Raw genomic sequence first — 22974 nt, forward strand, 5'->3', positions numbered from 1 at the left:
TATCCATGTTGCCAGTGATAATTCATTTAAAAAGAGAACTTGACACACTGATAGAGAATACTATTACATTCTCAATTTGTCTATTCTCATCTTACTTATGTGGTCTTGTTTATCCTTTTACTTGTAATAAATATGACCGCCACAAAGGTGATGCATGCCAATTCCTCACGTGTAAATTACAATCACCTCATCATTGTATTACAATGCCATCCGGAGAGGATACATGCAATTCTGAATGTGGTCAATTTGAGGTTACTGAGATAGACAAAAATGCAGATTTATTGTGACTGAAAATGTGGGAGAAGGATTAGTGAGATGACTGTGTTGTGTAATAGCATACCATGGGGACACTCAAAATGGCCGCAGGGCATCTCAATGGGGCTAGGTCAGAACATATGGCAAGTGGTAAGCTTTTTTTTCCTTAAATTACTTTCCTTTATTATAATTAGGAGGAAATAAATATGACTGATTGGTAGACTTTGAGAGACCTTGAAATCGTGGCCAAGTAACAATTTATTGATCCATTATATTGATGATCTCAAATATGGCCCCTTCTGATAAAGTTATGAAAAGACTGGGAAAGAAGGTAAGCAAAGTGTTCAGAACCTTAGGGGTTTTCTGTTTCCGAAGAGTTATAAACTTGTTTAGTCATCCATCAAGAAAAATGTTGGTGTGATCTGATTGTGCCTTGAGTCTTCAGATAAGGACCAGTGACAATCAATTTGAAGAGGATTAAGTTTTTGGTCTCACAATGCTATTGTCAGGTTGTGAGATTGATGCTTATGCATTCAACCAATTCCTTTCAAACTTCATTTGCAGTTTCTCTTGACTGCTGATCTATACCATTTCTTTCAACTCTACTTTTTCATTTCATCATTGATCAATCCTCAACCATTATCTGATGAGCTCATTGACCACCAGATCCTTGGCCATAGTCCAACTACCAAACAAATCATTCAGGATTTTCGTGCTCTTGTCTGTGATCTTCTTCAACCGCTTTGGAAGAGTTTCTCAACTTTTCATCATGGGCTGAGGCTGAGTCTTGAAACAAAACCGGGTAGATTTGTAGAGATTTGCACAAGTACATGTGGAGATCATCACGCCGACGTTGGGCTCTTGGGTGTTGTCATAAATCGAACAATGGCTTGCAGTTGGGTTTTGGTCCTTTCCATGTCTTCTTCAATACATGACGTCATCAAATGGACCGGTTCTCAGTCAAGTTTGGCGCAATTGACAGGTTCTCTTTGACTCATAGGTAACCCATCCATAATTTTTTCCAAAGATGGCTTCAAGAAAAATAAAATTGACACGATAAGCGCAAATTGTATAGTCGATCAGATCAGTTCGGTAAATGTGGTGTAATCCAAATGGAAGCTATAAATCAACAGAAAGACTTGTTGACCGAAACAAAAGAAGGCTTGTTGGTCACTGACCGTGAGTGGTGATGTAAACTTTTTCATCCCAATTCATGAGGTCATCCATATCAAGAACTCGAAGAAAAACTAAATGACCTAGTTTGAAGAGTGGATGTCAGACTATGACTGGCAATGCTTACCTACCATCTCTTGATTCACGAAGACACCTATATAAAGGTATTCCAATTTGCGGTTTTTCGAATCCAAATCTTTCCTCATCCTTGCCTTACTTTTTATCAACTTAACCCGCATTTATCAGTTTACCAATCTCATCATCCAACTGTTTAACTTTTTACCCAAATCAAATTTCATTTTTGATCTCTGAAGTTGTCTGCAGTACTTTTTTTGTTACCTTTATTGATTTTCTTTCCTCACCTTACCTACCTCTTTTTTCAACGTGAACACGACGAGTTGACCTCGTTAGGTTGCATTCATTCAATTCTCAACTTATTTAAAACACGCCGAGTTGATCTCGACAGTTTTCACAAATATCAAGCGGACAAGTAAAGTCAACAAAAAACTCAATTGAACATGATTGGTACGTTTTCACCTTGTCGCGATCTATAACAAAATACACGTTTGCTGACCCAAAGGTTATCTTCAAACTTTTTCTCACCTGTCACGTTCGCATCTTGTGCTACCTTCTTCGACTGCCACTGGTTTTTGGACCCGATCACAACAGCCGGAAACAGCTTGATGCGTCTCCCGCAAGAACCACTTGTGGTCAACAATCCCTTGATGGGATTCACTACATTTTCCGCCAAGTTTTTCGAATTTAGAACTTGGCTAGGAGTGACTACGGAACCTGTGCAGCTCAGCACCTCGATCGACTCAAGCCTGGATAGCTCGACAAATTTAAGATTCATCAAACGAGAAGATGAAACCGCGGAGCGGCCAAGCAGTGATCAGCAAAAGCCGGAGAACCAGAAGAAGAAGGAAAAGACGAAAGTTGAAAAGGATATCAAGGGCAAGAAGAAAATGGGTCAGTCCACCAATCATCCCAACGACAAATCACTACATGGGCCCAAACGGACAATAGATGATAACATGGCATTTGACGGGTCACGACGCAAGAACAGGACGTCTGCTCAAGCGACTCATATGATACACGCTCCCAATCAAGCTGATCATACACACTCGATCTCAACTCACGACTCACAAACCAAGCTGAATTTAGGAAATCTCACTAGACTTGATTTGAAGAAGAGTAAAGACGGACGCCGGAAGAAGCCATTTGGTTACGACCTGACCAATTCCAAGAACAGGAATCAAACCATGAATGGATCAAATCACAAGTCTTCCCGTCCTACGAGCCAGCCGGCGCACATGACCCAGGCGTTGAGTGAAGACGGAAATGCCAACCGGACAACTTCCCAAAACACCCACAAACCTGCGTCAAAGAACTCTGAACTCAAGACCAAGAAGAAGAAAACCGGACAAGGGGTAACGAAGAACCAGAACTCCACATCATCCGACCCCGGAATCCACTCTTCAAGAAATTCCAAACACACGGTGGAAACTTCGAACAAAGGCGCAAGTTCACGCAACATGACGACCAACAGGACCGGCAAGGACAAAGGGTCAAAGAAAAAGATGACCATGAAGAAAGGTAAAGCTCACAACTTGACTGCTCCATCTAACTCTTCATCTAGAATTGTTCCAGGTCCCAGCCCGCCGGTTAGGAACGAAACACAGGTCCCAACCCCTGTTTCTCAAGCACCTATGGAGACTCCTTCGCCGTCGCCAACGACTTCCGAGGCCACTCCAACAGCAACTCCCGAATCCGCTTCCAGAGCCGCTCCAGACGGATCCGCTTCAGGAGCCACTCCCGGAATCACTCCGGATGCCAATACCGGAGCCACTCCAGATCAAAGTCCGCAAGATGGACCAGCAAGAAACGACGGGACGCCGATGACCAGCAAGAACGATACGATCGATCAAGACACCCAAGCCGAGAAACCGAAAACTAGCGAGGCTTCGCCGGATCCGATGACAAGCTGGATCATCACGTTCAAAATGAATGCAACGGAGGGTTCGTACTTTCTTATCTTATCAAGCCAATTTGCCCATTCTACATGATCTCTGACATCGCTCCCCATCCATTGGGAAATTCAACTCAACAGAAGGAGTGAATCAATACGAACAAAAGCTAAACGATACAGGTAAAGCCATCAACATTGGTCCTTTTGGTACTTTTTTGTCTTGCTGAATGATATATTTGTTAATTTTATAAGGAGCGATCATCAAGTACAACTACTCGCCAGTTCTGAAAGGACTTGCTGCCTCGGTACCTGATCGTAGCTTCACGGCACTCTCGAAAGACCCGAACATTGATTCATTTGGTAAGTCATTTGTCCTGCACCTTTTGTTTTACATCATAAAAGATTAGGTCTCTTATCTCTCAGACTGATTCATCTTTTGGATCTGCTCTCGAAACCAGACCCAGATACGGTCATGAGCGCGCAACCGAACTTGGACGGGGGCCCAGTAATGGGTGATGCCGACGTGGTGTCTGAAGACGGTTAAGGAAGCTGAAGAGGATAGGGTGACGGAAAGATTCCAGGAAAGAAGAAGCCTTCTGAACTCACCTTGGTTTTCTATCTGTGTTGTTTTTGGGAATCTTTGGGAAAACGTATTGTCTTGGTAAAATTGGTATCATTTGGATTGGTTCTTATTATTGAAATATAAGTCAAAGATCATATTTAATGATCTCTGGATTGGCAAAAGACTTGGTATACTCTTGGTGTTAGAGTTGAGAAGAGAGAAAGAAATACTCAGGCACCAACTAATCCTCAGTGAACTGATAAGGGGCGCATGTGGAGTGGTGGTCATTTTGAATGTGATATGTTGATGATCATATCCACTCTCTACTCACTGTGTCTCGTGGGTGAGCGCATCTAAATCTTTCTCTATCTTATTGCATTAGTTGTATGTACTGAGCATCAGTGAGGTGTATTCTCAGTACCGGTTGTCCCATTCACACCCGAATTCAATGTTTAGTCAGAAGCAGGGAGGGCTTTGTCAAGCTAATGATGAAATCAAATTCAAAGGAGAGACCCCATGTCATAACCTCACAAAACGCTTTTCTATTTGTAAATCTTAAATCTCTTTATCAGGTGGAATTTGCAGTAATCACATGAGCGGAGTGGATCACTTGAGGCAAAAAAAGTGTAAACTCGATCAACTACGTAAGTTCTCAATCATCTTTCCCAAAAAGTGCTGCTGTCCCAAACGACTTTGTTTATTTTCAAGTCGATATCAAACGCATTATAGATAAATAGAAACATGCAAAAGCAAATAATTAAGTTCAAAATCACAGTTTCATGATTGAAGGCCTTTATAGAATCCCCCAAAATATTGGAAAACCAACTTGCTATATGTTCACACATACATATACTGATTTGATGAAAAAATTCAAAGACCAAAAAGACAAGCTTTAAACCTACACACAGCTGTCCTCCAAACCAAATCAACAAACTTGTATGTATATAGCCCCAGAAGACGAACAACAGAATCACAATCATTTTTTGAATAGATCAAATAAAGATATCAATCAACTTTTGGTTTTCCATATCTTACATTCTATATGTATCGAATTTCAAATCTAAATCTATCCCAAAGAACAAACCTGCTTTAATTAAAAGAAACAAAAAACAAAAACTATGTAGATGTATATACGAGCAAATGAGGTATAGAAGGAGTTCATGATATAAGGGGACTGGGTTTTAGGAGTTCAACTCTTTTTTGGTACAATCTCATTCAAAGGGGTTTTAAGATTGTTCAAAAAGTGTCTTACAGTAAGAAAAGCATTGGAGTTTTGATGAATATGTAAATGAATTTTGTTAGAGTATGATAAGCTTTGTTTGAGTGGGGATTGAAAATAAATAACATATATGTGTCTGGTTTGATTGGTTTATAAGACCAGAGTTAAGTTTTGAGTCAAGTTGTGATGAAATGAAGAAATCTTCAACTATTGATCAATCTTCCGACGACTTGTTTCGATTAGTTTTCTTACTCTATTCATTAATGCATTGGGATATGCTCTGTTTTCCATTCTCTTCATTAATCCTTCAGCTCTTTCGATTTCACCATTTTCAATTTCTGATCTGATCATTGTTTCCCAAGATGATGGTTCTCTATAAACTGGATCATGTACTTGGCCAATTGATTTTTGTAAGCTAGTTTGATGATTGTTATGATACCCTTGTTGAATCTTTTCAATTCCATGAGGGGTTGGGTGATTAAATGCAGCTGCTTGACCAGGTGCGGGATCTATTAAAGATTCAAACAAATCACGTGCTGCTTGAATATCACCAGATGAAGCATGTGCCTTGATTAACGTATTCATCACATATGCCGTCATATGCACACCTCCTGATTGCATCCTTTCCACATAAGTTGATATCAAGTCCGTTCTTTTCAATCCCAACAAGACATTGAATAATGCTTCGTAACACACTGCATCTGGGAGGACTTGAGCTTCACCTGATCGCGCAGATCGCATTCGAATTGTACTGCGATGTGAGCTAATCGAATCGAAAAGCTGAAGTGTGCCTTCCAAATCTTTTTCGATAGACCCCTTCACATTGATTAATGTAGACCAATGAGATCCATTGATCCGGACATTCCGATCAGCGCAAGCCCGTTCAAAGACGTCTCGCATCGAAACTGGATCGTATGGCTCGATAAATCCGTATGCTTGCATTAGTAAGTTATATGCTAAGGGAAGAAACACGCGATTGGTGTCAATGTCACTCTTTGAACAAAATAGATTTAGATCACTTACTATGATCAGAAGGCGACAAGTTTTGTCTTAACATTTCATCAAAGTAATACAAAACTTTCTCCCGATTAGGATGTTTGATACCTTGGGTATATAATTGGATCATCGTATTGAAAGGTGGAATCCGAGGCTTGTAGTACTTTGATCGTAACATCTCACGAAAGAGCTTTTCAGCCGACTTTTCGTCACCGGTTTTACAGCATGCATTGATGATGGCACCAAACGTTACTGAATTTCGAGGGAGGTTGTTCTGTTTCATATAATCAAATACTTGTAAAGCTTCAGGAGCCCTTCTGGCCTTTGAAAGCTTCGAGATGATGGTATTGCATAAAAATGTATTAGGTATCACTCGGTGCTGGATTGCCTCCTCAAAGTACTGCAACAATCGAGGTAAAATCAATATGGATCATCTGCCTGAATTAAGTAACAAAGGTAAACTTACCGCCAACGCCACACTCGCATCGTCAGTAGTCTCACGTGCGTGCTGGATCATGGCTGCATACGCATCTGCAGAGGGTGCTTCACCGTTTTCTAGAAGCCGAAGTTTATGGATAGCCAACTCATCGAGGGCGCCACAATACGACAATCCAATGATCATCCGATCTTCAACTCTGATCCAACTAGCGGAACGCGATATTTGATCACTCTGAGTAACCCCTTCGACTGATGCGAGTCCTACGTGAGCATATACATACATCTCCCTCATTCGGTCAAGCTGTCCCAGACGCCCAAAGGTCTCAATCAGTGCCGATGAAGCATCTGGTGTGAGGTAAATTCCTCTTGAGGCCGATTCATGCACACTTCGGTACATATTCTCAAGCTCAGCTAAATCTTTATTGCAAAACATACTCAATGCAACTTGACTGAGGTGTTCATTGAAGGAGCGGAACGATGAATGCGGCACCGGTACCACAGATTTGGATACACTTCGAGACATTGAGCGCGATGCATCATGGGGAACTTGGAGAGGGAGCCGAGATGGCGGCGTTGTAGAGCGAGTTGACTCGGATTCATTGGCGAGGTGAGGTGAGAACAGGGGCGATGGGAGGCTGGAAGGTACAGAGCTTGCGCCAATGAGTGTTAGTGAAGGAGATGTGACAGAGGCAGAGTCGGTAGCATTCGAGAGATTATTAGGGGAGCTATGATCTTCGTGACCAAGGACGCTAAATCGATTGGTAACATACTTGCCACCCTCTTGTATATAGTGGTTCAGTCGCAGGTCACTCGCGCTGTACGAGCCTCCACCTGCGGCCCTGAGTTCGGCGAAGAGTCCATTCAGCTTTCCGTCGACAGGCAGTGGGATATTATATGTATCAATGACCCGGATGAGGAACTGCGAATCGATGGCAGGGTCTCGCTCAGCAAAGTTCACTCTGCCAGTGGCGAGGGCATTTTCAAGACTGATGAGTAAACTTTCCAAGATGGATTGAGTCGAAAACCGAGAGTCGTCTTCTGCAAATGAGAGTGATTTCCCTTCTTTGACTTGTACTTCGAAAATCGCACCAGCTGTCAACATTACAAACCAATCATTGGTCGATCGGAGAAGTTGATCAGCTTGCGAAGATAGATTGTAGAACCGGACCAACTGTTTCGCCAAGATCAACGACATATTGTTGATGATGACAGGTGTTGTGATCTTCAAAGAAAATTCGAGCTGGGTATCATGATTGAGGCCACTAGCAGATATCGCTGTTGAAGAAATGAGGTTTTGATAGCAGGTGAGAAGGCCAGCGAGAGAGGATCTTTCGTGCTGTACATCAACGTCTTCAGAATCAATTGGGCGATGATCAGGAATTGTGGAATAATGCGATAACAGCTTGATGAGCATATCTTGACATAGATCAGTCAGCTCTTTGAACTGGCCAGTGGCTCCGGTGGCGATGCGGATATGTTGACATGTCTGGATAGCTCTATTTAACAAATTCTCCATCATCCCATAGGTCTGAAGGTTCAAGAGGTAAGCTGAAGACTCCGAGTTAGTTTCGAGAAGGTACGATCTCCTCTTGATGAAATCACAGATTAAATTGGTGGCCTTCTCAAGCGAGTCTTTAGTAATACCGAGCGTGATGGAGGAATTTGTACTCTGATGATCTTTCTGTAGCGCGGTAGAGCTTTGTAAAGCGCGTACGAGGAGGCAGTTCAAAACCTGGCGCATACGGTACATCAAACTGATGCCAGCGTTCGGGTTTGATTGAGGTCTCATTGTCTCAATGCTGACTTTGACAGCGTCGTTGGCCACATCGAGACCACCGCTTACGCGTTCCGGTTGACAAGATAAGCGTACGATTTTATCGAGGAAACTGTTTCGCTTTCCAGGTTGGTCCAAGTCGTACAATGCGTGTTCCTCATTGAATATCCTTTTCAACCATTTCGAGGCTGAACGGAAGTCAGATAGTCGAATGAATCCTGAAATGATTTCTAGTATATGATCAGAGTTGATTTTACCCAGAGGTGTAGCACTAGTGGGATCACTATTGAGACATTCTTCCAGCAAAGTGACAGCTGAGACTGAGTCGCCATTGGCTAGATAGGCCCTCATCAGTGATAGAAGGACCATTGCGTCACTTACTTCATCCACCGGTTGGGACTGCCCTCGAAGATGAGTAAAACCAATCGTGCCATCCAGTTCGGGGGAAAGGCCGGCAAGATCAGGACATCTCAGATGATGTACGTGCAGTATGGGTGAAGTTATAGGAGTCGCACCCGATCTGACATTTCTGTAATCATCGAACATGACTTTCGCATTAGGCAGCTTTTGAGAATAACCAAGTACATCAATCATGCCGGCATAGGTTCGAGCAGAGCAGTTGCCTTGACTTTCCAAATTGCCAAAGGCGTCGACAGCCAAATTTAGCCTCATGATTTGCTGTCCACGAACGTTTTGCGGATCAAGAGCGCTTTGGTTGCTGCAAGATTTGATTAGAGAGTCTAGGGCTGCGGGCTGTAGCAGGCGAAGGTTTTCTTTGCTCAGTGTGTTGTACAATTGCACGGCATGATCAAAGTTGGGCTCAGATGTCAAGGTGTTGAGCACTTTCAAATCTTCAGCTGATGAAGGTGGGGCCAAAGAAAGATTCGGGAGACTTTGGTTGAGGCGTTGATTAATCATGGCATCGTCAAGCTTGCTCTTCCGTAGTTCTATCTCATTTGAATTGTTTATATCACGTTGACATAAAGCAGTGATCAGAATGCTGTAAGTGTCGGGAGACGGTTTATATTTCGAATTACGGAGGAGGTGTTGATAGTTATGAAGGAGCCCATGGATAGACTCAAAGTTGGGTCTAGTCATGACAAAGCCCCACATCATGTGGTCGACGACCTTGGTGGATGGCGAAGGCGTTGAGTTGACATAGGTATTTAGAAGTTTACGCATGCGATAGAACGACGTGTATTGGTTGTCCGTAGCACTGAGGATGTGAAGGGACTGCTCCAGCCATTGTTGGTCCGTAGGCGTCGACTGATTCACAGGCTGAAGAGCTGAAGCATGATGACCAAGTGGTAAGCTCCTAGGCACGAGGTTTTCCAGTGGCTGTGACGCAGTCTGGCTAGGTGGAAGATTACTAGGCGTCGAATGGTGTAGATCAGAAGCGCCCGTCGCTATCGAGTAGGACCTTGCGTTCGAGGAGATTGAGTGAATAGCACGAAGTTCAGATCCATGATATGCATCGCCGACAGAGACGCGGCGTAATCTGGGGGACCCCACAGCAAGGTTTAACGAGTTTCCAGAGACAGAATGCCTTCGCCGAGGTGATGAGCGAGAGTAAGATGATCGCACAAGCTGTCGGTCACGATCCGCTTGAGGAACCTGATAGTGAAACTGACCGGAAGGAGGTATAGTGACACTATGCTCGGGTTGTTCCTCGGACAGTTGGGCGGTAGGAAGCGGGGATGTGCGTTGAGATTGTTCTGTAAATGCAGATTTGTAGCGGACTTGGAGACTGGTGCTGAGTGTCGTCACGCTGGGCACCTTCTGCTGTGCATTTTGCCAACGTGACGAGATTGTACCATTGCGTTTATTGTAAAGTGCCTGATTATGTAAAAGATGCGCCGGCAATTCCTCCACTTCGTCATCGTCATTTTGCTTTGAATTCTGATTGTCTGACGTGGCAGAATTGGCATGCGTGATGAGTCGACCTTGAGTCTGGCAATAAGAAAAATAAGCGGACCAATGAGTTCGACAATCATCGAGCATGTAGCGCTTCAAGGGTCCATTCAAAGAGCCAAATTGACATTACCTGTTGAGTCCAGCCAGCTCGACTACCAGCACTCCATTTGGCACCACCGGCACCACCCGCCGTGCTTGGGCCTGTAGCAGCCCCTAAACCACCGGTCGCAGAACCACCCGCGGAAGATGCATTAGGCGCAACAGTGCTACCTAAGTTGATGTTGTTGAAAGTATTACGAAGGTTCTGAAACTGTAAGTGACCCCGATTGGCAAGATGAGAAAGCTTGAAGGGCGAGATATGTATCGCGAGCTTTGGAAATAGCATCTTGTTTACTTCGATTTGAGATGGGGTCGCCGTCAGAAGTGGAAAAAGATGAGTCAGCAGCAGTCCATAGCGAGACCTTCCGTAATCCGTGACGCTTTGCTGTACTCAACTATTGTAAACAGAGTTCTGGTCTCACCCGTGAGGGGAACCAAGCTAAATTGTGCTACCAGTACTGTTGGAGATGACTTGAAGATTGTTGAGATCGAAGACAGTGAATGTGATGGATGAAGGTATAGTATTTTGATGTTCACTCTTGATTGTGAAAAGTCGATATCATTTCTTATCTCTTCTTGAGGATATGTTTGAAGTTGATGGGAATTGCTGAAATTTAGTTTGGAGACTCAGCAAAAAAACTTCCCAAAAGTCCCAACACCGCCATTATGTCCTGTACACATACGGCAATTGCTGCGGGCCGGGCAAAAACTATCACTTACAGCTACATGCTTGCGAGGTTAGGTTTGTAATTGAAACAATTTGAAACTCCAATGAGCATCTCTTCGTCTCCTCCAGCTCAGCAGACTTCGGTACATCTTGGTGATGAAGATACGCCAGCAGATTGACCAAAAGCATGCTTAAGACAAATTCCATGTGGATTCCACTTGAAGAAGAAAGAACTTTGTGATCCCCTTTAAGAAGCCGCGGTGGACTCTCAAAGACAACTCGCTGTTCATATTTCTCAAGCTCTTCAATTCAAGGGAGAGCCACCCGCTTTGCAGAATAGGATAAGTTTCTCAAATTCTGTTTCAATTCCATTCCCATACATCAGTGAACTCTCAAGCATCAACCGTGATTGAAGTACATATATCTGCATATTCAGTCCCTCAATGCTATCACACGCCATTTCACAACTTTATCAAAAACCTCAAATGAAAGATTATCTTGAAGAGATGATGAAAGTTCCTTTTAGGCGCTCAACTCTCAAAATTGATGTGATATCTTGAGATGAAATGAGGTGGAGAACCTCTGATAACATCTACGTATGACAAATGCATTTGATGCATAGGAAAGCCTGCAAGAGAACTCCTGGGTGCAACAAAAAGCATGTGGTATAATGGTATTGCACGAGACGAGTGATGTGTGATTGAGAGCTATAAGGCAATCCAATGAATCAAAGGGAGTATACAAGAAATGCTGTTTACAAGGCCTACACTTTTGGTACTGGAAGGAATTCCAAGTATGTAAAAGGTTTCGATGATGTAATGAATAGAGTAGAACCACACTGCCCGCGATTTAGAGTGTTACAGCGAGTTGCTTGATCCGATCCTCTTCATGTGACAAAGGCGATCTTCGACGATTCCCCGACCAGTGTGACAGATAGGAGTTTCATCCAATTTCACTAACGCGTAGTCTTTCGTCTTTTCCTACTTGGCTTCTGGCACACTGGATCTGCTTCAACATTTGTTGTTGGCTCATCCTCTTTCCATCTTTGATCCATGCTATCCCAGATCTTCTTGTGAGCATTTCCAATGTTTGCGTCCTTGATGTCTGAAGCTGATACCCACCGAGCTGGATTTAGTGTTGCTGAAGACTTTGCTGTTTTCTTGCTAGATGATTTTGCTGTTTTCTTGCTAGATGAATTTGACGGGTTCTTCAAGAGGGGAGGATTGGGGGAGGAGATCGATATCCATAAAGGCTTGTATTCGACTTTCAAATGAGAGAACACGTGATGAATAGAGTCATTTTCTGCCACAAATCGTTCGAATTTTGTAGTTGTATCAGAGCAAGGCATGTCTTTGTCCTTGGCGGTGAGCGAAGGCAGTGGTTGCGCGAGAATTTCATCCACAAACTCAATGACAGATTCCATGAGGTCGTTCGAAGTAAGATTGTTGGGTACGGGCAAGTCGATAGCAGGAAACTCCCACAGCCCTGCTAACAAGCCTGTAGTACAAAAAGTAAGTAGACAAATTCTTTACGATTGAGTATTGTCATCTGGATCGCACCTTTTTCCGGCCTTTTGACTAACAAAATCATCGAATCGTTCTTGTGGAAGTCTTCTGGACTACTTGCAGTACTAGAGCTTGGTCGCCATTCGATCACCCCCACGGCCACCTCTTTTATCGACGGTTTTTTTCTCTGTTTAGCCATCGGATAAACCTGGACATAGTCCATGTCAGATGTCGTGGGTATGTGTCGTGGGTCAAAAGGTACACACAACGTGCACAGGTCTTCAATATCATCTTTCATATCTTCCTTTTCAATGTCAGTCTCACGTGGCTCGATTGTATCCGATTGAATCATTCTGCTCTGCGTAAAAAGCGATCGGGATCTGCATCAGTCAAATATGCTAACAGTCTATCATCGTGAATTAATTACCTCTTGATATGCTTTGCACCAACCAGTCAAAGGGCACTCTCCGCACTTACTCGCACGTGGCTTGCATATTGTTGCACCCAATTCCATAAGGGCTTGATTGAAGTCGCCGGGCCGATGGTTTGGCACTACGCTCTGCGCTACAGACCACAAAAAGTTGATTGTGGACTTGCTGGTTTGCGTGGAATGAAAAGCAGTCAGACCTGCAAAGGCAAAAGAACCAAATCGGTCATTCGATGTACCGAAGACAGGTCATTTGTGATAACGCCAGGCAACATACGAGTAAGAACCCGATGAACATTCCCGTCGATCATGGCGGCCGGTTTGTTGTAAGCGATGGAAGCTATTGCCCCAGCACTGTATGGGCCACTGCAAGTTGAGACGTGATTTGAGTTTAGTATTGGATATATAGGAAGAAGTCGAGTCGTCTTTTGCGTAGGCTTCCTCACATTCCGTCGACCTGACTTTCCATAATCGATGGATCATCCGGTAAGATTCCGCCAAAGTCCTGTACGACCTTTTTCGCACCACTTAACAATCTAGATGCGCGAGAATAATACCCCAGACCTACGAAACATTTCGTGCAACATATTGTGAGAGGATGCGTAGTTGGAGACGCAAGATAGTATATTGAGTTCCAAGAGACTCTTTGAGCAAAAATGAAACCACTCACCTTGCCAACATGCATTGACCTCCTCGATTGTTGCTTCTGCCAAGACAAAGATTGTTGGGAATTTTTCCATCCACCGTACTGAAACAAACAGGTTCATTGATAGCGGAAGTGAACAATGTCAGTCAATAATGCGATGATGGAGAATATCAGAGTGCTCACAGTAGTACGATTTCACTAGTGCAGATGGTTGAAAATACAACAAAACCGACGTGAGTAGACGCATCATTTTGAATAAAGATATTGCTTCTGTAGGCCATGAACATGCGACTGTAAGACCGCGACTCACCTGTCTCGACTTGAGTCTGCTGCACTGTTGGCGATGAGAAGACAGGCGTCAGTTCAGTACGAGGTCGGAATTCGCCAGTGAAAGTGCGGTTTCCAACATGTCCACCATGTCTCTCCGATTCAGATTGGTTGCAGAGCTATAGTTACATAACTAACTACTCACGCATGATCTCACTGACCCACACCTGATAGAAGACAATGTGCCAAAATAATGAATGGATAGCAACATGAAGACTCAGGATCATTGGGGTGGTAAAATTATAAACGCAATAAGCAGAACTAACTTCGTATGCTCGCTGGCCGCGTTCGCTGGGCGTCAGGATGTGGAAGTCCTTCACATCTTTCCTCCAGGGCATTTCACGGTCACGTTTAACGACATCATACCACTCCAATAAGCGAGACTGAAAAGATTCTCTGGACTGGTTTTGATCTTGATTAAATTCTAAGCTTTGCCTTCCTCTGACGGGCGGTATTATTTGGTAGGGACGTAAAGAAAGATGCTTAGTGTGATAGGAGGTTGGGTGAGAATGGGTCGGGCTGTGGATTGCTGGGTAAATGGACGAGTAATAAGAAGCCGCCTCTTGAGATTGCCTTGAAGGAACCTCATCAGCGATATCACTGAGACTTGTCAAACTGGAAGTATCGTGTGTCTGCTGAGCTCGAGCCATTTCTTTGTTTATTGTGGTCAAGTCGTCAAGCCCTAAAGAGACGAGATATTAGAGTGAGATAAAGTGAGAGCTCGGCGCGCCCGCGTGCTGGCGAAGAGATCTGTCGACGCTCTGGGACCGCGACCTATGGTTGAAAACGAGCCCCGACGGGTAACATAGTACCAGAAAGTCCAAGACCCTGCCCAATGCTCACTGACACCGACTTTGGTTCTTGAATTGCAAAGTTTTTGATTGCGTCTTTAGCAATTTTAGGTAGGGTCATGTTGACATCTTGGTGTGAATAATTTTAAGTTTACATGCCCTGTGAATTGATGTGCGGTGAATACTTCTCATTTTGCCAAGTCCGAATGCCACACGTTCGGTTCATTGCGAATGAGCAGCATACCTATAGCTCAAATGTACCTGGTGCTGATGTAAGAAAACTCACAAATGTGGTCTTTGAAGACCTGGGTAGGGAGCTCGAAATATGTCAAGATTGAGAGGGCTATACAAAGTGTCTCATAGTATTCAACCAAAAAGTGTTTTATAATTCATCATCTGCGTGAAGGGGTGCCTAAAGGGCTAGGTTCCATACAAACTATTTTGAACATGGATATCATGGGGTATTTGGTAGCCTGTTTACAATGTACAAAATCGTTTAAAAGCGCCTAGTTCGGAGTTTCTTTGCCTCGTGTTCAGCGTCGTCTTCTGCTTCCTCTTCGGCCTCTGCTTCATCAATCTCTTGATTGCTCAATGAAAGAGGGTTGGTGACTGAGCCTGGTCCTGCTTGTTTGCTTGGTGTTGGTGCGGATAGAGTTGTAGATGCTGCTCCATTGGTGACCGGAATGTTGGAATTGGGGGCTGATTTAGGAAAAATTTATATCAGTCAAATGAATATGGGTTTGCTGGGTAAGGTTTATGAATCGCTCGTACCGCTGGAAACAGGAGCCTTCTGTTGTGCTGGCGTGAATTGTGTGGCTTGTCTTCTGGAGATCGATCTTCTCTTGCCGCCGACACTTTGACGAATGTTCTGCGGGACATCTGCCTGTCCAAGAGGACCTGTCGCAATCTCATACGCAATACCCTGCTCGGTCGGCTTGATAGGGTCCACATGTCCCCGTAAGTTGCCGTTATTGCCGTTATTGCCGTTTGCGTTTCCGTTTCCATTTCCATTTCCATTTCCATTTCCATTTCCATTGGTGGAACGGTTTACTTGGTTAGCTTGGCCGCCGTTACCATTAGCATTTCCATTTCCGTTGCCATTTACGTTAGCGTTGGCATTTCCGTTTCCCGTAGCTGACCGATTAACGGTAGCCGCGTTGTTCCCATTCTGGGTGTTTGTATTTGCAGCTGGCTTATTGTCTAAGACGACGAAATTGTCAGCCCTATATCACTGATTTCGAAAGGAAGATACGATGCTTACTTTGAGGAGATCGGCGGCGTACTACAGACGGGATAGGGGTATGGAATTAGTTTGAGAGCAGCACTCGAAGATGAATGGTCTGGACCACGCACATGAAAATTCGCGCTGGTTTGTACTTGGTGAACGAGGCGCATATTGTGAACCCACAACTAAGGTTATTGCGCAAACATTAGCTCACGATATTTATAACACGGACATCAGTTTGAGTGACTTACTCGAGTCATTGGCCAAGTCACGTCTGGTGTTCTTCTTGCCTGCTGCTGTTAGAGATAAGACGCAATAAAAAAGCACAAAACCGTTAGGATTTATAGAAATGTTGGGTGAAGAAAGGCTTACTCTGAGCGGCTCCGCCGGTCGCTCCGGCTGCACCGGTCGCCTGTCGAGCGGCTATGAGACACATAATTATCAACAACAGATGTCAGGTAATGGTGGTAAAAGAGTAATGGACTCACTTGTCTGCGCGTTACCATTCCCGTTGCCACCTTGGGTTGCAAGAGCTTTCGCTGAGAGAATTTACGTCGATTAGTGAAATATTTTTTGGAAACATGTGACGTGGATGGAGACTCACGGTCCATTTTGGCCCTGGCGTCAGAAAATTGGTCACCGCCACGCGTCACAGGGTTTTCGGTTATCTTGTCAAGTTGAAATCCTTGCGTAGGGCCAGATCCGGCGGGAGCAGGATCGTTGAACAGTCCTTGCTTCTGGGTGAACGCGATACAACCTCCGTATGGACCGGCGTCTGCGGTCTGAGGACGGATTACATGATCTCAATAGGAGGAACTGTTTCAAGATAAAAAGGTTCAATGACTGACGTTGAGGCACCGCACAATGCAAGTTTGGCCATCTGAGCCTCCTGTGCATTTCGTACCTTGCGGAATCTTGGCTTCCAAAGTATAATCGGTGGGCCTAGTGGACTTGCCACCGTTCGGGACGTTCACAGATACTGGGATGTTTTGAAAATTTTGTCCCTTTGCTTCAGTATCAAGGCCACAACTATAGGGACCAGCACCTGTTTGAAACAAAAGTCTAAATCAGTTCGTTGTCTTGGAATGATATGACGAAAGAGGCCGTACCGTCTGCATTGACTTGATGGGCTACGATACGAATTACACCCCCCGGGCCGACGTCGGGGAGACCACCATCTTCGGCTGATATGGGCAGAAGAACAATGAACACGTGTTATAACTTGGATGGTAAGATTGATAGCTGACCTTTTTCCATAGAGTCGGAGATACCCAGCTTTCCCTGGATGAGTGTTCGGCCACATGTAGATGCAGTGCCGTCCTGAATTTCGAAGTCACGCACAAAAGGTGAATCAAGCTGTGCAGGGTCACGTCTGGAATCCAAGAGGTTCGTTAGTGCAAGGTGGAAAACAAGTCAAAAGACAATCAAGCCTTACTGAGAGGAGTCACGAGGTGCGCCGTCTTTGATACCGAACCCCTTTCCCGTCAATCCATTGGTTTCCCCATACATCGCCACCAAGGCCATGTGCCCGTATGCCGTGTGGATTAGACTTGCAGCAAGAAGCGAAGAAACTGAGATTCTGCCGGTGTAGTGCATAATGAAATTGGTTTTTTTGCTTTTGCGTTACTTGAGGTATGATAGGTGATATCACGAAGTTGAGTAATAAATAGATAACAAAGAAATTGAAATGCTCCTTAGTGTTGTATATAAAAAGTAATGTAGTAACAAGGGAATAAGAATTACAAACTAAGACTAATGTGAGAGCACCAGGCTCAACGTAAATAAGAAAATAAAAATGAAAATAAAGAAAATTTATTATTAATCAAAGTTGTGCACTTGGGGAGATGCGTCAAGCAATCGAAGGAAGAAATCCGCTGTCTTTATGGGGTTGGTATTGAAGACGAGATCTAATTGCGAGGGTATAATCATCTGGTCTGGGTTCGCCCATCCTGGATGACCTTGAGGTTGCTTGATTGCCAGGCTGTGAAGGCGATGACCGAGGCGAGTCAGGAAGGATTGTGAGACACGTATCTTGAATTTTTTGTAGTCTGGTCCGGTTCAAAGGGTGTCTTTAACGATGGCAGACTAGTCGAGCGGCTTTTCCCTGCGTGTTCCCTTCAAGGCGAAACAAAATGAGTCTGAGTCAAGAAGGTAGCAGCGCCGTCTCAGCCGCGCCCTCTGCGCCGCCTCATTCCGCCAGCACCACCTGACTTTGGCTGGCATCCGAGCCTTACACAAGATGCTGAAGTGACACCGAGGGAACTGTTCAGCTTTGGCCATTCCACAGCCTTCGAGGCCAGCTAAAGTCAGCCGAAGATTGTTGCGAATTGCAACCACTGATCAATTTTTGTAGAAACTTTTCACGCCCTCTGTTGGCCTCGGGCTTCAATATTTGGTGGCCATCTTGCGTAATTGACCAACAACGTGGATTCCATTCTCGACCAACCGAACTGGAGCCAAGGGTTGTTATCCACTTTTGGACTGGCTTTCATCCACACTATGGAGGTCAACGATATTGAACAAGGCTGTCTAATATTGACGCGGCATAAAGGAGTATAATAAGGCGAACACTTGGCTTCCAGTTGGATCATTCCTCATCGCCGTCAGTACTTCGATCCTTAGTAATATTTTTCTTTCAGAGCCTGGTGCTCATCACAAATTACCTAATTTAAGATTTCCTTTTAATTATTAATTCTATTTATTCTGTTCCCGTACTTTCTAAGCATTCTATTTATCACCTTCCGGCCATAATCTTTCGTATAACCTCCTTTCATTCAAACCTTGATCGCCATGCGTTTCATCGGTATTCAATTTGTCTTGTTCATCAGTGCGTGTAGCTTTGTTGAACATGCCAGAGCCCATTTGGCCTTGGTTGCAATGACGGGAGAGACGAACGGACTCACTGGTAAAGGATATGGTATTCTGGACGGCACTCCACGAGATGGCACTGCGTAAGTCCCCCCTTTGGCAACTGACACCGAATGCGCATCGACATCTAATGGCTTTCATTTTGATCAGGCGAGACCCTTTCCAGCTCGATACAGCCGTCATCCGCGAAGCTGACATCGTCAAAGGGATTGCCTCACCTTGTGGACGTACGCTCATTGGGGGCCCGATTGACATGAACAAAGCGTTGGAAAAATGTTGGCACTTTTCCCCATTCACAGACATGGTGCTCATCTAACCATATGATCATTTGTAGCTGAAGACGGTGGTCTACCTGATGTTGGAAGCGGAGGTCTGATCAACCTTGTTGCACATCAAGTCAACGCTGATGGTAGGTGTCTCGCAACTTGACTTGATTTTTTTGTAAGATTACAAACGATTGTGTTTGTAGGTGGTGGGCCGTACTCCTGTGCCGTCGATTACACTGCAACTGGAAACAACTTTCAGAAAGTCGACATGCAAGTCAATCTCCCTGGACAGAATGGACGATCTGATGCCCGAGCAATCGACCTTCCTATCACCGCCAAGATGCCTGCCGGTGCAAAATGCACTGGTGGAGTCGACGGAATGACTTGCCTTGTGCGATGCCTCAATGTGAGCCTTTGTTACTCTCCACCCTTTGGCTGTCTTCTTATGAATTTGTTGTGCACATCAGGGTGCCAAAGCCGGCCCATTCGGTGGTTGCATGGCCTTTACTCAAAAACAAGGCCTGTTCAACGACCCTGCACCAGCAGGCAAAGGTCCCTCATCAGGAGCCGCGATGGACCCAATCACAGCAAACCCAGTCACACGCTTTGGGGATACTTTTACCGACGCGTCTGCAAAGCTTGCCGGTAAGTCTTTTCATGACATTCTACATACACTGTACCGACGTTCATTGTTCATCACAGACCAAGCACAAAACGGCCCCGTCACAGTCATGCCAAGTAAGTTTCCAATATACCTATGTTTTCTTCATATTACTAATCGATCCTACGCAGTTGCAAATCGTATACAGACTCAGAATGGAGGCAACGACAATGGCAACAATCAAGGCAATGGCAAGCGACAAAACCGCAGAAGAGCCGTATTGAACCCATTCCAACCAGCCTCTCGTGAGTAATTGTCATGTAGTTGGAATCATCGCCCAAAGCATGAACTTAATTCGTGACATCTCAGTTTCCCGGCGTCAAAATAATGGTCAGAACAACGGACAAAACAATCAAAATTTGAACACGCAGCCACCTAGTACGTCAACTCATCTCTTCGGAATTTCTACTCACCCCCTGACAGAACTTATTCAAAATAGCTTCCCGAGTAGCCCCACAGACGAATGGCGCGAAGACAGACGCTTCCACTACATTCGGAACAACCAACTCAAATGGAGGTGAGCTTGTGGTCTTTCAGCTACAACAGTCAAAGACGAAATTGACACTTCCGATGCTAGGCAATGGCGGCAACGGCAATAGTAATAACAACAACAACGCCCAACGTGGAAACAACAAGAGAGACGTTATCCTACTTCCACGACAGAATACAAACGGAAACGGCAATGGAAATGGAAACCAGAAACCGAATGGAAACGGAAACGGAAATGGAAACGGAGGCGGTAAGTCTCTACACACTCACAATCTAGCAAGGCTAGATACAATTTTTTTATCTTTTAACTAATCAAACATACCACCCCCCAGCATCACAAACGAGCACTGGTGGTAATGCAAATGGCAATAGTGGCAATGCGAATACTGGTAGGTTGACTTATGACGAGAATTGTTTCAAAAAGGTCGCTGACATCAGTTCCCCACAGTATCACGGACTGCCACCAATGGCAATAACGGAAATAACGGAAACAACGGAAACAACGGAAATGACCCCAACAAAGAAAACATAGTTTCACAGGTGGGCCACGTTGACAGCATAAAACCTACCAAAGAAGGAATCGCTTTCGAAATTGCCACTGGTCCACTCGGCCAAGCCGACGTACCCAAAAACGTGAGACAGGTGAATGGAAAGAGACGTAGTCTGCAGGCGCGAGCTCTTGTCACACGTCAGCAACAGCAACAGCAACAGCAACAAAATTGTCAGTGTTTCTTATGCAAATTCCTTAACCAAACTCCTCCGCTTAAACTTACCTCACATACATCCCTCATCAGCGCAACAAAACCCAACCAACCCGAAGAACCTAACCAAGGATCAGATCTTGAAGGCCGAAGCAGCAGAAGCAGCCGCCAGTCCCCAAGGCCAAGGAAAAGCTAATAAGCGCGCACGATCTATCGCCTCAGCCGTACAACTTTAAACGAAGGAACAGAACAGTGTTAATTTATTTGGAAATACAAAATTTTGCTGTACATATTTCCTTGTAACCATTCCTGGTCGCTCTTGTCGATAGCCATGTTGAATCACTTTCTGCATTGGCTCGCGCATAGCAATGCAAACATGTCCAAAGACAAACAGCATCTTTTTATGTAACATTTTCCTGTCATGTACCCACATGTAAACTCATTCCAGGATTTACATCAAAATGGGTGGCCGAACGCCAGTTCCGGCCTGACACATTGTTCTCGACCGTACTTTGTGCCTCTTTCCACCTATCTCCTCGTGAATTTGATCTTAGCCAACAGCTCTGTAATCATTGATCAAAGAGTCCTGACCCATGATTTCAAAAATTGGCAGGGGAAGGATTAAGATGATGGTCGATGATAACGCGACCATGTAGGGCAGCGACACAACACCGTATCTAAATCACTCATTCGAAACTTCATATCCTACCGTTGAGTTAAATACAGAAGGAAATGGGAATAACGAACAACTGACTATAATACTTAGTGGAAACACTAAAACAAATGAGAAGTTTTGTGGGCGAAAACCCTAGGCTAAACGTCTAGGGTAAATTTCTGTCATAAACCAAATCACATCCCTACGGGGTGGCTAGCGGACTAAAAAATATATCTCGCCACAATATAGAAAAAAATGAAATCAGAAACTGCACTAATAATAAAAAATACTAGCGCACCAAAAAAACAAAAACAACAAAACACAAAACACAGGAAATTTTGAAAGAAGAAAAAAGAAAAAAGAACGAAAAAACTGCGATACCAAAAAATGAAAAATAAAAAAGATTTACTTAAAAAAAATATGAGGGAAATATGGATGGGAGGGCCGCAAAAAACTAGAGCTTTTTGAAATAGGAATGATGACTAAATGATAATTTGAAGAGTTCTTTTAGTTATCGACGGTAGTAAACACAATGGGATGGTAAAAATCGGAAAGACGGTAAACAGTCTATGACATCATCAAATTTGGATGATGTACATAAAACAAGCGAAGATCCGACCCGTTGGTATCACGTCGGTACCAAATCCAATTCCGATTACAATTCAGAAAAGATCATTGGTCAATCCTTTGTGTAGATGGTGAATACAAACACTCATTAGTACACATACAAAGTAGAAAGAGATGAAATAAACTCACTTGAAAATAATTCAACCCGAGGTGTGGAACTAGGATGGTAGCACAGACTGGTGCAGGTTTGGCAAGCACTTCTTTAAAGTAATCTTCAAGTTTGGGTATCATCTTTTTTGAAGCAGGGATCAGTTGATCGCAATCATGTTTCCAAGCTATTTATAGCATTGATTGACATCAACAAATTGAAATGTGAATGTGAAATGATTAGTCAAAATTCCTTAGAGCACCCACTATGGTTGCGTTAATGACCTGATTTAGCATTACCGTAGTGCTAAAATACACACAGGTGCACTATGGACCTGTTTTAGACCTGCGGTCCGTACTGCTGCGTTAAATTCTGCACCCCATGTGTTCAGATCTATGCAAGCCTACGACTTGATTTATCACAGGATAATTGGTCAACAACTACATTTTTCAAAACCTCAAACTTCAAAACTTCACAAATCAAGACTTAAAATATCAAAGTGCAAACCTCAACTTTGAAGGTGGAACTTCACACCTGCCTTTTGAGCCCAGAATCCATCATGAATATGTAAATCTTCAATAATTTTTAAACAAAGTTGTATACTTGGTCAAAATTTATGTTTGAACTTCAAC

General features: G+C 44.0%; 5 protein-coding genes across 5 annotated transcripts; 2 read left to right on the forward strand and 3 right to left on the reverse strand.

Annotated features, from left to right (window-relative positions):
* Window positions 1-1946: 1946 nt before the first annotated feature.
* Window positions 1947-3941, forward strand: MELLADRAFT_112323 (uncharacterized protein; the record flags this gene model as incomplete). The annotated part of the gene is made up of 4 exons (XM_007416799.1): window positions 1947-1953; window positions 2098-3447; window positions 3650-3757; window positions 3856-3941. The coding sequence occupies 4 exons, from the start codon at window positions 1947-1949 to the stop codon at window positions 3939-3941; spliced, it is 1551 nt and encodes a 516-aa protein (XP_007416861.1).
* A 1036-nt stretch (window positions 3942-4977) lies between these two features.
* On the reverse strand, window positions 4978-11273 carry MELLADRAFT_79375 (uncharacterized protein; the record flags this gene model as incomplete). The annotated part of the gene is made up of 5 exons (XM_007416774.1): window positions 4978-6113; window positions 6202-6574; window positions 6641-10336; window positions 10431-10570; window positions 11120-11273. 5 exons carry the CDS (start codon window positions 11271-11273, stop codon window positions 5386-5388), a joined length of 5091 nt encoding a protein of 1696 aa, XP_007416836.1.
* A 1722-nt stretch (window positions 11274-12995) lies between these two features.
* MELLADRAFT_29450 (uncharacterized protein) lies at window positions 12996-13569 on the reverse strand (the record flags this gene model as incomplete). The annotated part of the gene is made up of 3 exons (XM_007416733.1): window positions 12996-13198; window positions 13276-13364; window positions 13445-13569. Coding segments are annotated over 3 exons (417 nt in total), but the record flags the coding sequence as incomplete, so codon positions are not given.
* A 1560-nt stretch (window positions 13570-15129) lies between these two features.
* Window positions 15130-17951, reverse strand: MELLADRAFT_118193 (uncharacterized protein; the record flags this gene model as incomplete). Its single annotated transcript, XM_007416814.1, has 12 exons — window positions 15130-15461; window positions 15534-15962; window positions 16024-16044; window positions 16116-16172; window positions 16239-16283; window positions 16360-16410; window positions 16476-16526; window positions 16592-16769; window positions 16836-17032; window positions 17097-17171; window positions 17235-17359; window positions 17423-17951. The coding sequence occupies 12 exons, from the start codon at window positions 17581-17583 to the stop codon at window positions 15259-15261; spliced, it is 1593 nt and encodes a 530-aa protein (XP_007416876.1).
* Window positions 17952-18298: 347 nt separating this feature from the next.
* On the forward strand, window positions 18299-21430 carry MELLADRAFT_118194 (uncharacterized protein; the record flags this gene model as incomplete). Its single annotated transcript, XM_007416800.1, is given in 13 exon segments — window positions 18299-18938; window positions 19006-19130; window positions 19190-19264; window positions 19325-19527; window positions 19589-19766; window positions 19824-19859; window positions 19914-20027; window positions 20047-20160; window positions 20222-20299; window positions 20360-20521; window positions 20604-20660; window positions 20720-20992; window positions 21066-21430. The coding sequence occupies 13 exon segments, from the start codon at window positions 18778-18780 to the stop codon at window positions 21206-21208; spliced, it is 1719 nt and encodes a 572-aa protein (XP_007416862.1).
* Between the last annotated feature and the right edge of the window lie 1544 nt (window positions 21431-22974).

The sequence above is a fragment of the Melampsora larici-populina genome, assembly GCF_000204055.1.
Source record: "Melampsora larici-populina 98AG31 unplaced genomic scaffold MELLAscaffold_64, whole genome shotgun sequence".
NCBI classification, from domain to species: domain Eukaryota; kingdom Fungi; phylum Basidiomycota; class Pucciniomycetes; order Pucciniales; family Melampsoraceae; genus Melampsora; species Melampsora laricis-populina.